Raw genomic sequence first — 19,856 nt, 5'->3', positions numbered from 1 at the left:
AGTGTATTATGTAACGTTAAACCGTAACTGAAACGAATCNCAGCGATCGGTATCGAACGCAATTGATGCGTTGAGCCGAGCATTGAAAGACAAAACGGCCGCAATACAATGAGAGACACGATAAAGTGATTTTGCAGCATGACAATGCTCGATCCCATGTTACGAAAGTGGTCAAGACATACTTGGAAATGTTGAAATGGGAAGTCCTATCCCACCCGCCGTATTCTCCAGACGTTGCTTCCTCTGACTATCACTAGTTTCGATCAATGGCACACGGCCTGGCTGACCAGCACTTCCGGTCTTATGAAGAAGTAAAAAATTGGATCGATTCGTGGATAGTCTCAAAAGATGACCAATTTTTTCGACGCGGAATTCGTACGCTATCCGAAAGATGGGAGAAAGTAGTGGCCAGCGATGGACAATACTTTGAATCATAAATGTATAACCAGTTTTTTATAATAAAATCTCGAATTTCGGAAAAAAAACGGCGGAAGCAAAGTTATATATCTAATATTAAAGGTATTTTCAACAAATTTAAGCAATTTATTAACAGCTTGTGCCAAGGTTGTATACTTCAGCATTAACAAACTGAAAAATTTATTAGAACACATAAAGATCCCCTTACAAATATGTCCAAAAAGAATGTTGTATACAAAATCGAATGTACTGATTGTAATGCGTCTTAAATAGATCAGACGGGCAAAAAATTAAAGATTAACTGAATATCGTAATCATATACGCAGAAACTACAGCTCATTCAGTCATCATAGAACATAGAATGCATCACGATCATGAATTCGATTGACAGAATGTAAGCGTTTTAGATGTGGAGAGGTGTGACAACAAAAAATTAATATCCGAGATGATTCACATAAAGCGCCAATCAAATGGATTAAATTTACAAACGGACACAAAGTTTAAACATACATAGAGATGCTTCATAAGTTGTAATTTGTTTATTGTTATTCAAATTGACCGACATGTATTTCCGAGCTCTAATATTTATAAGTTAGCTTTAATCATTTTTCGGATCAATGTGTGCTGGTAAATTTTCAATTAATTTAAACTAAAAAATTTTAATTTGCAACGATCACTATATTTTTACAATAATGACGATGTTTTAAATGATTACAATTGCAGCAGTTATGCGAATGGGTTTATAATGGGTTAAAAAAGTATATCCTCAGTTATACATTTTCTCACGGCACTAGAATTAATTCTGGATGAAATCAATTTAGTGAAACTTTCATTATCTTCCATCTATTCAGCTTTGAAACTTTGTAGCACAATACCAAGATGTTGAGGAAGGACATAACTCACTGCATCTCTGTCAGCAATTGAGCGGTTTTTTCTACGATACTCGCGGAAGTTTTATATAATTATTATTTTTTTGAAGATGGCTCAAAACGTAGATTTTTTATTAAATTGTTAAAATTTGCGCAATTGAGTCCTAACGCTGACTCCTATAGCCCTTCGTTTTTCATATTGTGATAAAAGTATTAATTAGAGGACCAAGCTCTATTGACCTTGATCTTGATATGTTGTCAAGATCATGACCATGAGTGATCGCCAACAAGTTTTAGCCGTCGCTTATGCTTCATTAAAAAGTTATTAACAAAAAATGTTTAAGAAATAATATATACGATATCCCTTTTCCTTCATATAAAAGAATTTTCTGCTTTAAAGTATATTTTATAACTTTCTACGCGAAGCGACTTCCACCCCACTTCCCTCTCTGCTTGAGGGTGCATGACTTTTATATTTTCTTATATAATTTTTGTTCTTAGAACAGAATTTTTTCCTGCTTTATTCTGCATAGATGGTTTACGATACATGGTTAGCATTAGGTTATTATACACGTATATATACGAGTATATAATAATCTAATCTTAACAAAACCCGATACATAGTTTGGTTAAGGTTAAGTTATTATATATCTATATATTATAGGTGTATAACAACTTAACCCTAATCCTCCCCTAAGGTACATATTTACCCAAATTTTCTGATCTTGACAACATATATCAAGGTCAAGGTCATTGGAGCTTGGTCTCCTAATTGATAGTTTTATCATTACTAATTCTTATTGTTATCATTACTAATTCTTTTAATTTCAATTTTAGTTTTTATCAACGCTTTAATTTCAAAAAAGTCTAATTTTATACCCATACTATCACTGATTATGCATGTATCAATTATTTTCTTTTTGGTATGATTAATTCTTTGCTTATAGATGGGGAATCAATTCAAGACTTAAAATATACTATTAAACAAAAAATAAGGAACACTTTCGAACACGCTCAAATTGCGGAATATTCAAAAGGCCATAACTCGAGGAAAAATTATCGCAGATAAAAAATTGAAAAAGCATTTAACAATTTGAAGTCTCTACTTTTAAAATCGGTAATTAGTATTTCAATCAATTTTTTACGAAGCTATACAGAAATAAACAGATATTTCAAATCTAAAAATTTTTTATGAGTTTTACAAAGGTCTGTAGCGTAAAGTAAATATCACATAAAAATGCGGCCTTCAGCAGTAAAGAGTGAATTCTTACCTTTAATTTGTTTTCTTATTGAGTGTTGTATGATTTTTTTTCTCTGAATTATTGAGTGTCGATGGTCACTTTTGCTTTAATGTTAAATAATTCGATGAAAAAAAATTGTTGCAATATTCAATAAAAAAAACAAATTAAAGATGAAGATTCGTCCTTTCAACTGCTACAGACCGCATTTTTGTGTGATTTTTATTTTACGCTATAAACCTTTGTAAGATTTGTACAAAATTTGTAGATTTGACGGATATCTGTTTGTGTCCGTACAGCTCCATAAAGGATCAGCCAGATTGAAATATTAATTATCGATTTCTAAAATAGAAATATGCTTTTTTAAATTTTTTTTGTCTGCGATAATTTTTCACTGAGTTAAGGTGAAAAATCGTCGCAAACAAAAAAGTCTGAATATTGCGCAATTTTGAGCATTTTCGAAAGTGTTTTATATTTTTATTGCGTATATATTTTTTAGCTTTGTCCCTTGTTTTCTCATTTCAGATCTTCTTTCATTGAATTTTTGAGAGAAAATAAATTACACGATTTCTCAGTGAAATATTTGCTTAGCAATCTCAGTTTTAAAGTGACTTTATTGTTAAGTTTTTACATAAGACTAAAATTATTTTGTAAGTCATAGTTATGCTGTTGAATTGATCTAGAAGAAAAAGAGAAGAAAAAGTTTCTCTTCTCTTAGATTTCAAAATATGCACTAACATACATACTTTTTTTCTAGAAGGATTGTCAGTTTGATTGAGCTAACTGATTGAATTTCTTTCACTTGGAAGTGAAAGAAACCACCCTTTAAGTTTTTTACTGCATGATACTAAGACTTATTTGAGTCTGAAATCTACGGGTCAAGAAAAAGTAGAAGAAAATTGGTTGTCGAAAACAAATACAAATAGATGCGTGATACACTCACAATAACAAATTAAAATTCACAAATGAGAACATATATGGATTGGAACATATGCATATTTAATTTTTATACCAAGATTTCATTAACAGTAGCTATTTAAATCGAAAATAGATACTAATAATAGTGTACGGGCAATTTCAATTTTATAGCTCCGGAAAACTGGCACAAATTGGAAAGTGATGGCCAGTTCCTTCTCAAATTTCTCTCTACATATAATACATGTGAATGAATATAAATAATAAACATTGAATTGCATTTATATCTTACTTGACAAGCGTCTATGCCCCCCTCCTCAAATCCATAACATGTCATTCGAGATGTCACTACGTATCTGTCTACATAATCTTTTTGGCATGTCCATTTATTTATTCGTGGTACTACTACACACTGTAGAGTTTTCGCCAGAACTGAATCGATAATACCTTGGATTTTCTGCATATTTTATAGAAGCTTAAATTTTTGTATATAAGATGTCCGGTAATGATCACCTGTATCACCTTTCGTGAGCAAGTATATAGACTAAACTAAATTCAAATCATGCACTATTTTACAATTTTTGCAACAGTTATGGAAAAAATTAATTACTGAAAATCGAAAAATTTGTCCGGATTACTGATGTACGTGAAGTTAACACAACTTTATTTTAAAAATTTGTGCTGTGTTTTTTCCTCGTTCGAAAATCGTTTCGTAAAAATCCCTGGATCGAAATCTGGTCCTGTGACGAATTATTCGCTCACATGAGCGATCTGTTCATCACAGATCAAGGAATGGCTATCCCAAAACTCAGAGGCTGATCCGTGACTTCAAATAACAAATGAGTACAGATATTTCGTTCTATTTCTAAAAAAACTTATGGGGTGAAAGGTGCCCGTGAAGGTCCGACAGTAAGCGTTGAACAACGGAATCAAAATCGAGTGCAAATGACCTCCGTATACATACATATGTCAAACTGGATCTTAAGATAATTTAATAGAGGAAAGGGGATAATTTAATAGAGAAATAGAAAATCGCTGATACCGACATACTACCGACTTTGCTCTGAGATATTTCTTAAATAAAAGGTAAAAATAAAACTTTTAAAACATAGTAACTAAAAAGTGTCTTCTATCAAATAGTATAAGCTTTTTTTTATTCTGTTTGTAATTTTGCAATAATTAATTTTTTTATAAGTAAAAATGAATGTCTAATAAAATGGGCTGCAAAACTGATATAATAAGCAGTAATGCTACGTATTATTATTCTTTTTAAACAATACAAAAAGATAAATATAATAGGCTAATGAGAGTCAGTAACGATAAACGGCGCAATTATTTAGTGAACAATCAATAAGATCAATCATTAGATATTGGATTGATGTTTTCTTTATTTTGAATATTTGATTCTCTTTGGCGTCCTTCTCAACAAGAATAATTAGTTCATATGTTCATAATGTTAAGTCACTCGCAAATTGATAAAGATGCAACGTTAATCATCATCGGAACATAAAGTATTGCATTTGAAGCTTATTGAATATATTAAAACTTAAAAAGTAGAAATATTAAAATCAAATATAAAAATCACACATTTTTATAACACACGTCCGTATACGACGACGTATCACTCAGATATCATATCTGACGATCGTGCGGACAATCGCGCAGACTATCGCCATTATTCAGAGAGCTTCCGGGTACACAATTTTAACGAAATATTTTTTTTATTTCTCTGTCTTTTTTTTATTTGTCTCAGACATTACATCAGTACTTTTAGATTTCGGTTCTGAATGCTGGGACAAACGTAGGAAATTTTCGAGCGCAGGTACGGGCGATCGCGTGGCGTTCGCCATTATTCAGAGGACTGCCTAGATTGTTATCTCAACGAATTTTTTTTATTAGTAATATCAGACATTGCTCTCGTACTTTTAAATTTTCCCACAGGATACGGGAACGAACGAAGGAAATATCTGATCACATGTACGAGAGAATGTACAGGATTCTTAGTCATTCGATTTCTTTCCGGGACCGCGATCTTCGTTTGAGACGTGTGAACATGCATTGGAAATTTTTGGACACATGTATTTGGACACATGTTGAGTCTTCAATTGTCTGTTATTTGTATGGATTTTAATTTTCGCTCCAGGATCGCTCCAAATTTCGCTCTAATCACATTATAAAGTATTAACATTTTTTTAGATTAAAGAAATATTATAAGAAAAAGAAGTAGTTGAAAAATCGATATTGATTGCAAGCAGACAAAATTAAAGCTACAATATTTAATAATTGATTCAGTAATAAGCAATTGGCTAAAAGGCACATTAATAGGGATAGTTACTCTATATATGCGCAATGATGTTCACACGTCAAGCAGTCAAGCGATCCGTTTTATATTTTTATACACTTTTAATTTAAAAGTAACTTATTATTATTAAAAAAAAACTATACAGTGAAATGTCACATATAATACTGTGCTGAAACCAGAGATAAATAAATTGATAAATAAGAGTGTGGCGTTGCAAACATTAATTGCAGCGTTCGAGTCAGTTCTTTTTTCCGGGTTTTCCCCTCCCTTCTCCCATTCCTCTTATTCCCCTCCTCCCCCTCTCCCTCTCCCCCTTCCTATATCGCTGTCGAACATATCACTCGATATATTGAAAGTAATAATCTGCATCAACATCAGTTTGCATATAGAAAAGGTCATTCCACTCAATCGGCAATACTTATTTTCTTGAATGATGTCAGATGTGCAGACGACTCCAGAAATTTAACTGTATCAGTTTTTTTGACTTTACAAAAGCTTTTACTTAACAAAAGCGTTTGATAATGTCGAACATCGCATTTTGATTGAAAAACTCAGAGATCTGAAATTTTCATATTAATTTTCAGCTCTGCATTGGATATATGATTATTTGAATGGAAATAAGCTGTCAAGGATCCGGTGACATTTCATCTGAATTACTATAACAAGGGATGTTCCTCAAAGCTCTGTTTTGAGCCCTCTGTTATTTGTATTGTCTAAATGACTTAGTCATTTATTTTACAATTAAATTGTAAATATTCTTTCTATGCTTATCTATACACATACAGAGCCTAAAAATCTATTTCATACTATAAGCCGCGTAAGTGAAGATATAAATAGAATCCTGAACTGAACGAAAATCAATTTAACAATAAATACAAAAGAAACTACAACTATGATTTTGAGTACTGCAAGATACATCAACAATATCTCGTATGTCGGACTTCCGCATATTATAATTGGGGATGCGCAGATTCCATACAGTGATTCTGTTAAGTATCTTGGTCTAACAATTTCTGAAACACTTTCATGGAGTTTGCAAGTAATCGGAATGACTGTGAATGAATATGTTTCTTTATCAACTAAAGATTTATAAACAGCTTATTCCAAGATCCCTTCGTATTAGACTAATATCTACTCTTACTTTTTCTATTGTATCTTCGATTATTGCTGTACTATTATGACCGATATTACTGGCTAGATCTTAAACTAGATCTTAAACTTCAGAGGGCTCTTAATTCATGTGTAAAATACGTATTCCTGATTAAGTGGGATAAGCATGTCTCTCCTTATTTTAATGATCTTGAATGGCTCAAAGTAAAGGCGAGGCGATTGTATTTTGTAAGATGCCTGATGTTTGCTACACTTTCATTAAACTTTCTCAAGGCTACATATCAAAAACTTTGAATTCAAGAAAAATACATCAATGTATCATACGAGGACTCCTAATGATTATTTATCATTACCGCTATGCCGCACGGAATTTTTCAAGCGGTCTTTTAGCAGCTGTGCTGCTGAGTTTTGAAATAGTATCCCAAAGTTTTGGAATATTCGTAATGCTGCTTCTTTGCGATTTTAAATACAAGTTGCATAATTATTTGTTAAAAGTTAATGTATGATTTGTATCGTGTATTATATAAACATTTGTTAGAGTGTATAATTTTGTATTCATGATTTAGTATATTTATATGTTATATATATATATTTGAGTTAATTTTAATTCCATTTTTAATTTGTTTTTAGTTTCATTTTATTGTTTATCTCCCTTCCGCCCCCTCTTCCCCTTCCCCCTCCTTCCGTCTCTCCCCCTCATCGCCTCTCTCCTCCCCCCCCCCCCTCTATCTCTGGTGTCATGACGTTCTACGTGCGAATCTTTTGTAAGCCTCAGCGATAGATTAGCGCAATAAGATTAATAATCATTTTGTTCACTGCGAGATCAACATCAATTACTGCTCATATCGTTAGGTAATTATTCACGCCGTCAGATAAATGCTTATGTTGTAAATTTTTTAGTTTCTCGTATTCTAACTTAGTAATGCGATATCGTTATCCAAGCTTTCATAACGCATGTAATTACGTTTCTATTCTTTCGGTCTCTTACGTTCCAAATATTCATTTATATTAAATCGCTTTATGGCTTGTGAGTCATTAGAATCATTGAGTAACATTCCTTTGCGAACTTAGCGATTTCCCGCCAATCTTCCTTCGCCATTAGTCATCATCAGCGCCCAGACACGCTCGGGCACAGCAGCCACAATCAGCCAAGAGGAATAAACGAGTGTCATCTATCGTCGAAAATGTGAAAAAAATATGACTTTTTGAGGCGATGACGTATATTACGTAAAAATTTTGACAATTCGGAATGCGTATTACAATATCTCCATTCGTAGTACACGTAAAGGTAAACGCTTATTGTATAATTTGGATTCTAGATCTTGTCGATTGAGCCATATTCAGAATTCGATCGATCTAACCTTTATTAAAAACTGATTTCGAATGCTTGCTTTTCGCTTATTCGCGTAAAGGACACGGGATCTCGCGCTGCGCGCCTACTTGGCGCGAGTCATTACCGTGTCTCTTGACAAAAAGTAGATATCAGATATTGGATACATAAACCAACATAAAAATTAAAAAAAATCATTCAAGTTTAAATCGTGTTATAATTTACTTTATAATAGTTTCTAGCTATTTATTACCAAGTTCCTAGCCTTCATTACCAAAGAACTGCAGTAAATATACGCTATAAATATATTTCTATATATTGATAATATAATAAAAAACTTCAAAGTGTAGTAAGTATTAATGAACAAAATGCGTTTCTTCAAAATGTTTTACACAGTCTATTAAAAAAAAGACACATGTATATTGAAAATCTCAATTGAGCATATTTCAATGTTTAAAACAATGATTAAAATATGTTTTTTATCAATCCTATCTACTTATATACTTTAGAATTTTTAATCGATTCTTGAGAATCGATTAATTTCAACTCGATTAATCAAATTATAAATTCTTTTTTACAAAATTTAAATAATTATGATAATCGATTTTTTTTTAATGTCGCACTGCGAACTTCTTTGGCGTTCCAATTCGTTACTACCGAATCCGACGAGCTAATTCGCGCCAAAGTTAGATTGTTTCACTTTACTCGCGACTGACAATAGCAAGGGGATCAAGAATTTTTGGTCTCCGCTGAGTTTTCTCAGCCGCGCTTGCGCTGTTTATCAAGCGTAACATACCGATATATATTGGCTCTGAGCATCCGCATCCATCTGCACACGGGTGTTTTCGATCGCGCTTCACAGCTATTGGTCCGCGCAAGACTTGGCGACGATTTCGTGTTCACACCTGTTACATGTATCGAAGACTCTGTATTCTCAAACATGCACGTACTGATGCAAACGTGCGTTATCATTGTATATTGCAATATATTCGTTTGATATAATTGTGGTGTTTAATTTCGTAATAAAAAACTGTATTATTGTTTCTACTTAAAACTAGAAACATACGTGTTTTCTTTCAATTAGAACCTCTTTCGTTCCCGTCTCGCATCCTGGCGAGTTAATCCGTGCAATAGAAGTTAGGTATTTACAAATGAATTAAATATATGTGCGTGTTGAGGAACTGTTCTTCCATTAATAAAACGTAAAATCATTTAATGCGATATTCAAGCATTCACGAGAAAAATGAGTGTGACGTGTAAAAAATAAAATATTGAATATTTATTAAAAATTCAATAGTGTAGTCAATCAGCAAGTAAAACGTTTGTAAAAATTTTGGAATTCTCACAATCTTCGAAAGGTTTATACAATTTAAGATAATTATCATAGATTAAGCATTAGAAACATCAATTTACAATGAGTATTATATAAAGCAAACATTCTTGCATACGCAAAATTTTTTTAATATTGGAAAACATACTTCATTGACATTTAAAAATTCTAGTTTATTATTAAGTAATTTTGTTGCGTACCTGCATGTAAGATCATGGGTTTAAATATATTAGCACTTAATTGGTATAATATTAGCAAGTGTACTATTTTTGTGGCATCTTTTTGCGTATCTATTTCTCTGTTCTTTTAACAATATAGATGCATTTTGCAATCTTTTAATGAAATCTTTTGACGATAACTTGATGATAAAAATAAATATCGCAAGGTTGACAAAGGGAATATTTTAATGGAATCACTTTTGCAAGATGCTCGTCTTTTCTCATCTTGAAAAATTTCGTTATAAATTGTTATATTAGTTTGTCCTCTTCACAAATCAATAAGTAATAAAAATTTATTTTGTTATAAAGAAAAACAATTATTAAGCTTAATATCTTAATAATATTCCTTATACATTATTTTCGACAATTTGTCTGATTTTAAGCATGTTATATAAACATTTTTTAATTCGTTCATTAATTTATCTATTTTTGTTTAATAGGACCAAATTTTTCTGATGATTCTTGCATACATAAAAAGACAAGTAATAATTTTCCCTGTAACGATACGCGTATCGTTATTAGGCTGCAATGTCAGCCAGAGCACCGCATATAATTATTCACGAGTGATAGCCGTTCCGCCGGAGTTACCCTCTGCCGATCTGTATCCTTCCCACTCGTATTGTTGGTCGGCGAAGATTGTTGAATAAAATCGGAACAATACGAGCGGGAGTAGCAATTCATATATAAATTGTTGCTTGCTTTGCAATTATTCTCCACTCCTATTGCAATTCTGTTCCAATCCGTTCCGACTCCTGGCTGTATTTGTCGCGAAACAAGATGGTGGAAAGTACTCCGTCACCATCAAAAATTCTCGATAGCGACTGACCGGTTTCCGCTGCATTCCTAGCACAGCCAATCACGTAAGCCATATACCGCGCTGCGTCATAAAAAGCCGTTTACGGTATTCAACGTGCGAGACCGCGTTCCGCGAAAGATCAAACATACACATGCGCATGAACATATATTGTATAAATCTGACATAGCACACGTATACTCTTCACTTTGTATATATCTATATCGAGTTACTATTAAACACATTAATTCATATTAACACTATACCTTTTTCTTTCCGCTTGCATCTCTCCTTTTCGTTCGAACCTCTTTTACTCCGACCTCTTTTATTCCGAACCGATATCACCGAATCCAATGAGCTAATCCGCGCAAAAGTCAGATTGTTTCAACCCGAGGCAATTAAAGAATATTGTGCTGCATATGAATGTGTTATGTTATGTAAATTTTTCTTTTGTACTAGAACGATCTTTGTATCTTGCGCTGCAAGCGATCTATTATATGGAATTTGATAATTGCAATCGATTTGATCAGTATTTATTACAAATTAAAATCCGATATGATGATTTTGGTTTGAATTTGAAATTTTTCAGCTGCTTCTTGGATTTTTCTAATGATGCATGTTCACGAGTGCTCGCAAATCTTGTAATTTTTCTTTGCTTAATGTTATATTTCTATTAAAGCCTGGTGGCCGAGGTATTGCTACTAAAGAAGATGAAATCTTTGGAAATTGAAATGCATTAACCACTATCCACTACTGCAAAATTCTCGTTGTTATCTGAAATTGAAAAATGTTATTTATCGGCATTTTTGAAATTTAATTCAGTAATATATAAATATTATAATAAATATTTTTTACAATTTTATGTATCTGCTCAAGGCAATTCTAGCTTCTTGAAATTGTTGAAAAGTTTCTATTTCTGTCTTCCATTTACCAATAATCTGTTCCACCCTGCTTTATATCTTCTTTCCACATATGAAGCACTTTTCAAATAACTGAAGTCTTTTTTTTGTAAAGAGCTATAGACCATTTTAGATTCATCATTGCTAAAGCAACCGCCTTTTCTTTATAGACTAATGGAACATATTTATGAGACGATTGCAGTTTTTCTGGCTCATATTGTCCGAATTAGGTTCATCATAGTCCATACACTATTAGAAAAAAATTGCAATATTTTCAATTATTTTTATACAAATTGCAGAAATTTTATACATTCATGTAAATATCTTTATCTATAAATTATTAATTGTATAGATATTTACAGTATAAAAGGACCACATTCAATTTATATAAAAAAAACTTTTTCAATCAATTTGCTTGAATTTTTTATATATTATAGTTTTTACATCTCTAATTAAAAATCTCAAAAATCTCAAGGACATTTCTATGTCTAGTTTCTGAATTAAAAATATTTGAAAGTTTCTTTTTTGAAATCTGTTTGCCTACACGAGTATCCACTTGTGATCTCATACTTCATCACTTTATAACATTTCTGAAATATACATATTAAAATCATCAAATATCAACAAATATAAATATTGATTGTCGTTAAGAATTATTACAGACAACGCGGCTCACGAACACCGATCGTACATTTATGTATACGCCTTCTCCCTGTACGCATTTCCATTCGATTCCCGTGTTTTATGACTCTTAAGTCTTATATTTCCTATTTACAATTGTGTGCTATAGATTTAGTTATTCGTTACTTAATTGACCAGACAGAAATTATACAATTATAATCGTACTACAATATTACACTATATAATTAATAACTATTATTTTTATTTAATAATTTTTATTTAATATTTACTATTTAAATATAAATAAATATAATAAATATAGATAATAACAAGGGCTATGAGCTAATTAAAATTAAAAGTTTAATATTTAAAATTAGATTAGTTAAAAATACAAACGATGCCTATCGAGTCATTCTCAATGTAAAATAATAATGTTACAATAATATCGGATTCTTACATTATAAAAACAGTGTTCTATACGTTATAAAGATTTAAAAAGTAGATACGTATCAAATGCTTATGTCTTCCTTCTTTGTGACTCAAAAATAAAAGAGTAATGCAATGAATATAAAAATTTTATAAGCCAGTATGCTATATTAAAACACAGAAACGCATAGTATCGACAGTATATTAGATAACGTTACGAATTAAAAAGGAAAACAAATAGACACGAAGATAGTAATATGTAGAAAGAGAGAAAGAGAGAAGTATTAGGAGAGGGAAAGGGAATGTATGAGATGTTAGAATGTTTCTGGCAGAGATTTTCATTTTGCTTGTTAATTCCATGTTTCTATCTTTTAATATGGACCATTTCCAATATTAATCTCTTAAAAGGATTCAATGTGAAGCGCTGTTGAGCAAGTGCCTGTCCCATCGATGCAAATAAATGATAATTAGACGGAGCAAAGTCTGGTGAGTAAGCCGCAAGTATTTATGCGAAAGTATTTCCCAACCAAATGCTTCAATCGTTTCCTTGACCAGTTTTACTGTGTGTGATAGTGCATTATCATGAAGCAAAATTACTTTGTTGCCTTTTTTAATATTCCAGTCGTTTTTCACACAAAGCTTGATTCAAATTGATCATTTGTTGTCGGTAGCGTTCAGTATTAACGGTTTCGCCAGGTTTAACTCATAATAGATCACACCTTTCTGATCTCACCAAACACAGAGCATTGTCTTCCGTCCATAGCGATTTAGCCTTGCAGTCGATGTCGATGGTTCGCCTGGAGTTACCCATGATCTTTTACGCTTAGGATTCTCAAAATATATCCACTTTTCATCGCCACCAGTTCGATGGAGAAATGACTTTCCTTTGTACCTGGCGAGCAGCATTTCGCAAGTGGTTTTTCGGTTTTCCTACTGTCTTTCATTCAGTTCATGTGGAACCCATTTTCCCATCTTCTGGATCTTTCCCATGGATTTCAAATGTATGGAGACGGCTTCTCGTGTCACATTCAATTGATCCGCGAGTTGTTGTTGAGTTTGAGCGTCATCCTCATCCAACAATGCTTGCAATTCGCTGTCTTCAAACTTTTTCGATGGTTTTCCACGTTCTTCGTTTCTCACGTCAAAATCGCTACTTTTGAATTTTTTAAACCACTCAAAGCACTGTGATTTACCAAGAGTGTGCTCACCGTAAGCTTCGACAAGCATTCGATGCGATTCTGTAGTTTTCTTCAAATGATAACAGAAAATCAATGCTGTCTGCAAATCGTAGTTTCCAGGCACAAAATTCGACATGTTCGCTATTACAAACTATATAATGTTGTATGAAACTTATATGTTGTGAGTTGAAAATCTTTGTCAGATGTCAGAACAAGGAAATGGCGTCGTCTGAAAGCAACTACATTGACAGCTATGGCCATCTATTGATAAATTCCGATTTCATATTTACATATCTGGTATTAATAATTGGAGAGAATTTTTCAAATATGGATTTCACGTAAAAAATTGTGAAAAACTTAAGAAGAAGTTCTTAACTTTTTTGTTAACAGTTCTGTTATTATCCATATAAAATCCATTTAATTCTTTTTACAAAGGAAAAGATGAATTGTAATGGATATCCATTATTTAAAAAATTGTTGATAGCATTAATTAGATTGGTGCAAATGAGGATGATATATATAAGCATATTATGGATATGGGAAAAAGTTCGTGGCGATTTTTTAGTAAAATTAAAGTGTTTTTCTTAGAGTATTGAAATCAATTTATTTAAACCAAATATGTTCCATTATTTTCTATAATATTTTGCCATTTTTGGGGCAGAGCCATAATTCCATCGCGATAGAACTTCTGTGGTTTCTGATCGAAAAACTGCTTCAAGTGATTTTCACAGGTCTCTTTTGAAGCTAGCTTTACACCATTAAGAGAGTTCTGCAGAGACCTAAACAAATGATAGTCTGAGAGTGCTATGTCAGGATACATTACGGTGCTATACGGTGGATGCATTAAAACTTCCTAGCCAAGCTCTCGCAATTTTTGCCGAGTCATCAAAGATGTATGTGGAAAACGACACCTTTCCTATTGATTAATTCTGACCGCTTCCTCTCAATTACTTGTTGTAATCTCTGCAGTTGTTGTTCACAATAGAGTTCGGAATTAATTGTTTGATTGGACGATAACAACTCATAGTGAACGATTCCCTTTCAGTCCCACCACACACACAACATCACCTTCTTCCTCGACAATCCAGGTTTTGCGATTGCTTGCGTCTTCTCTCCTTTTTTTATCCATCTTTTTCTAGTTGGATTGTAGGTGATTCATTTACCAATTATCATTCTCTTCAGAAATGACTCAATTTCATTCCGTTTCAGTAGCGTATCACAAATGTTAATTCGGTCCATCAGGTTCCTCAACTCGTGAGGAACCCAAACAGTTCGAGTTTCTTTTTGTTCGAGTTTCTTTTTGTATCCAGTTTTGTGTAAATGATTTAAAACTGTTTTGTGGTCGATGCCTAGTTCTCTGGCAATCTCCACAGTGCTCACATACTTATCATGCTCGACTTTTACCATGATTTCATCGGACTTTTCAGTGATTAGTCGATCGGAGCGAAGTTCATCTTTCGAAATTTCCAGCACGAAAGCGAGCGAACCATTTCCGTGCTGCTGATTTTGATAGAGTACTTCATCGTAAATAGCGCAAATTTTTTCACAAGCCTGTGCAGCATTCTTGCCTTTATCGTAGTGATATTGCAAAATGTAACGAATTTTTTCCTTATTTATTTCCATTTTCAAAATAAAATAACTTTTGATCCACTTCACCGATTTCTTTTTTGGCTCAAAACAAAAATTAAAATGTCACTTTTTAAACGCACGTCTAGTGTTGCCGATGCGATTAGTAGTTTCCGACTGCTGAGCATTTAATGCCATCTAGCAGGAAAAACGCCACGAACTTTCTCCCACAAATGTTAATTCGGTCCATCATGTTCCTAACACTTAACTCGTGAGGAACCCAAACATCGAGCTTCTTTTTGTATTCAGCTTTGTGTAAATGATTTAAAACTGTTTTGTGGTCGATGCCTAGTTCCCTGGCAATCTCCGCAGTGCTCACATGCTTATCACGCTCGACTTTTACCATGATTTCATCGGACTTTTCAATGATTGGTCGACCGCAGCCAATTATTTTATCCACAAACCCGTAGATTATGCCTCTCTTGTGATAAAACAGATGAGTCAAAATTGAGAAAAAATTTGCCGGAAAAAATTGTCTTTTGATTGATATTCATTAAAAACAAGATTCTCAACACCAATAATATAGTGTGTGTGTGACATATATTATTGTAAATGTTGCGCCACGCGATTTATAAGAAAGGTGAGCCCATTACATATATTTATTATCACACACACACACACACGCACGCACGCACGCACGCACGCACGCACGCACGCATGCACAAGATACCGAATCTTATAGAGATAAGCGCAAGAGCAACGAGACAGGCAATCACATTCGGCGCCCCTTAGGCCACGTGACATGATAACCAATCTGCAACGACCATGTATATGATTGGTCGCGACTAGCTACGAGAACAGCTATATAACTTCGAGATTCTCCTCGATTCGAATTCAGAAATAATCGAGCCACCGAAACAAAATCAGCAAGATTTTTCTGTAGCCGAGTCTACAGAGCGAGCGATACGAATCTTCATCTAAAGTCAAGACCGAGATCTTGTCTGAATATCTCTGTACTAATGTTCAATAAACAATGTTGGAAGATATCTGGATTATTATTTACTACATAACATAGTATTCAAAAACTAATCTACCGTCAATCTTCATAGTATAATGCCAATCTCCATAGTAAATTGCGATCTAATGTGTAAAGAGTTAAAAATTTTCAAAGTATTATTAATGCTCTCTGATGGAGCCGCTAAAATGATGTCATCCACATCAAAAATAAAACAATAACCATATAAGTAACCTCCCAATTGCAATTTCCTCCAAGTCCTGCATAATCATATCAGCAACGATTGGAGACAAAGATGACTCCATAGAAGTCTTAAGATCTGTTTGTAAAATTTTTGTTAAACAAATGGAATTTATCATCAAACGAATAGCAATCAAAAATCTTCCAAAGGGATTTTAGTTTTCTTAGATATGCATTCCGATCTTTCTCGTAATGATACTGTCAGATATCAATTTTATAGGAACATTAGTGAATAACGAAATGATATCCAAAGAAATCAATAAGTAATTAAGCTCGAAACGAACATACTTTTTCGATAAGATGGAAGCTGTTCTTAACATGGCTAGGAGCTTCAAGTATAGATTGTTAATTGATATTATGCAGATACAATGAAAAATAATATAATGGATTATTAACAGATGATACGATAATTCTTAGGGGATTACCCTGTTTATGGATCTTTGTTAATCCATATGCTCTGGGAATGCTCATCGGTTGTGAGTAACCTCCGATATGTCGTCAATAAAGTTTTTATCTTTTTGTTTAACAGGTAAGAAACGTAAGTAAAAAAATTAACTTCTGGTAGAATCTATCGATTTTTTCGTATGTATCTTTATCCGAGAAAACTTCCTCCATTCTTGATATGGAATTGTCTTTATTCAAAGCAACCGTGATATTCTCTTTGTCAATGGTCATTATGACCAATATTTCCGGATGTTTTTTTAAAAATGCTTTAATTATATTTAACCAATTACAAATTAATTTATCATTAGGTTTATTAATAGGAAATTCCTTATAAAATTTTTCAAGAATCATAATTGAAATATTTCTAACAAAATTGGTAAGCTTATCAAGACGACTATATATTTTCAATATGTCTTATGAATTCAACTACTGTTCTATCCATGTTATTTTTACTAACAGGGAGTCCAAATCCCTCTAATTGCAGTAAATATTGTACCTCGATAGGAATCTCAACGTTGCTCAGATTGATGAACCATTTTTCAGTTAAAGTATCAAGAGAAGTAGCCTCTCCAAAATTCTCAGAAGAATTATGTATTATTTCTGACTTAACTCCCCGTTGTCAGAATTAATATTAGATAGAATTAATATTAGATAGAATTAATATTAGATATACTAAGCACATTATTTTGACAATCATTAATAGATGTCGAACATAAAAAATCTGTTTTATTTGAGACTTCTTTAATCTTAAATCTTTTGATCTCAACCAATAAATTTTCTTGTCAATTTTACATGTTTATTTGAAAAAATAAAAATTGTTTAAATTGTCCAAATTAAAAAATTTACATTCTATGAAAGTTGACAAAACGTTATGGATCATGTCGTCATAGACAAGTAAAATTAAAAATATTGGTTCTAATGTAATATAGATCAGTGCTCACAAAGATCTGCACATTTCGGACTGATTCCAGCGAGCGATTCCCACTACCGCTCGATGCTCGATCGCCCAGCGTCCACATGATGCTCTAGCTCAGGAGTGTTCCTATACAGAAATACTGGGAGTACACTTTCCGCAAATTATTATTGAAATATGTTTTTTTATTAAATAAATTATTTCTATTAACATAAAATTTTCTATTCTTAATTTATTCATTGTTCCTTAATATACTTATATTTTAACGTAGTTTTTTAATACATTTTTTAATACATAATATTATAATACGATAACGTACATTTCGAGAATAGTTTTCCACATTAACTGTGAAGTACTATTGTAAGATGCATTTTTTTAAATGGTTTCCCCACTAGGAGAGTCCAGAATCAGGACTGTAGGAGTAGAATAATCGAGATTACATTAAAAACAAAATACGCGAGATACGTGTAAACGTGTCTGAGCACGCAGCAGCGACTGCCGCTAAGGCTGCTGTAACATCTTGTTGCGAACATATCTATGATAAAAGTTATCATAGATACCACACTTTTAAAAAATCGTATAAGTAAATATTTTTATTCTTAAAATTTTTGTTTTACAATCGTATATGATTGTCTGAAATATTTGATTTCTACTTAGATAGTAAATGTAATTCTTATTTAATAAAGTCCAAGATTTTTTTGTTTATGAGTCTTTGTTATCGTATATTGTTAATGTTTTTAAAAAATGAATAGATAGGGATAATAGACTAACCATAGCAAGGAACTGTATGACTCATTTAGTGACAACTCTTATAGTATTTGCTCAAAATTTTATTCCTTTAAAGACATTTTCCTCAACAGTAAATGTTATAAGTTTATTTTCCTCATGTCCAATCTCGAAAACTAGGCCCATTCGACGAGTTTTTTGCATGAAACAATATGAACAAATTTTGTAAAAAAAGCATTGTTTTACCCTGCGAAGCGAATGTTTGTATTTAAAATATATTTTTATAAAAATTTTATTAATATGTAGCCAAAGATGTAACTTAAAATACATTAATATTCATTTTAATATTATAATCTTAATCGAATTATCTCGATCCTTAATTGAATCAGATGGAATGCATTTAAAAAATGCATTTTTTTCATATTATCAGTTTCCTCTTATTATTAAAATATTATTAGATAATCGATTGTATGTAGTAACTGGTATAGAATTCATTTTTTTGATAAATCTTTTAATTTTGTCTGTAAATATTCGAAACTGAATAATAAGTCTATTAGTCCCAGTCTCTCCTAGGCTTATTCTACAAAAACAAGAATCAAATTCTCGAATGTGGCTTGGCGGGAAAACAAAATTATATATCGTATTATACAAAAGGAACGAAGGATCAAAGAAAATAGAAATAATCAATTTAGATATATAGAGTCTATATATGGAATCTATATACCTAAATTGACTGTTTTTATTTTCTTTGATCCTTCATTCTTTTTCTAATAATACGATATATAATTTTGCTTTACTGCCAAGTCACATTCGAATATTTAATTATTATTTTTGTGGAATAAATTACTGGGAAAACTATTAAAAAAAAACGTACCTCACGTGGGTGACGTGGAAAACTATTGTCGAGAAATATACGTTATTATAATTATGTAATGTATTAGGAAACTAAAATAGTATATCATAAGAAACAATAAATAAATTAACAATAGAAAATTATATGTTAATAGAAATAAATTATTTAATAAAAAACAATGTTTTAATAATAATTTGGCAGAAAGTGCGCTCCCATAGTATAGTTCAGTATATTTCTGGTGTAAGGACGCTTCTGAATCAGAGCGGCATGTGAACAATTCGGCCGAGCCTCGAGCGGTAGTGGGAGTCGCTCGTTGGAATCAGTTCGAAATCTGCAGATCTTTGCAAGCGTTGATATAGATGGTATGCATCTTTAAGCTTCAAATGGCTTTTTACATTATTAAATTGAATTTTCTCTAATTTTTTGTAAGAATAATTATTGTACAAAAAAAGA

At 32.2% G+C, this 19,856-nt stretch overlaps 1 protein-coding gene across 1 annotated transcript in view; it reads right to left on the bottom strand.

Moving 5' to 3' along the window:
• LOC105617744 (trypsin-like) overlaps positions 1-19,856 on the bottom strand; it is a 70,036-nt gene that overhangs the window by 23,050 nt on the left and 27,130 nt on the right. Inside the window, exon 5 of the mRNA XM_012199297.1 lies at positions 3,732-3,896. Coding sequence (XP_012054687.1) covers positions 3,732-3,896 — 165 coding nt within the window. The remainder of the gene's footprint in view (positions 1-3,731; positions 3,897-19,856) is intronic.

The sequence above is a fragment of the Atta cephalotes genome, assembly GCF_000143395.1.
Source record: "Atta cephalotes unplaced genomic scaffold scaffold00014, whole genome shotgun sequence".
NCBI classification, from domain to species: Eukaryota; Metazoa; Arthropoda; class Insecta; order Hymenoptera; family Formicidae; genus Atta; species Atta cephalotes.
Note: the sequence above shows the minus strand (reverse complement) of the source record. Positions and strands in the feature narration are given on the sequence as shown.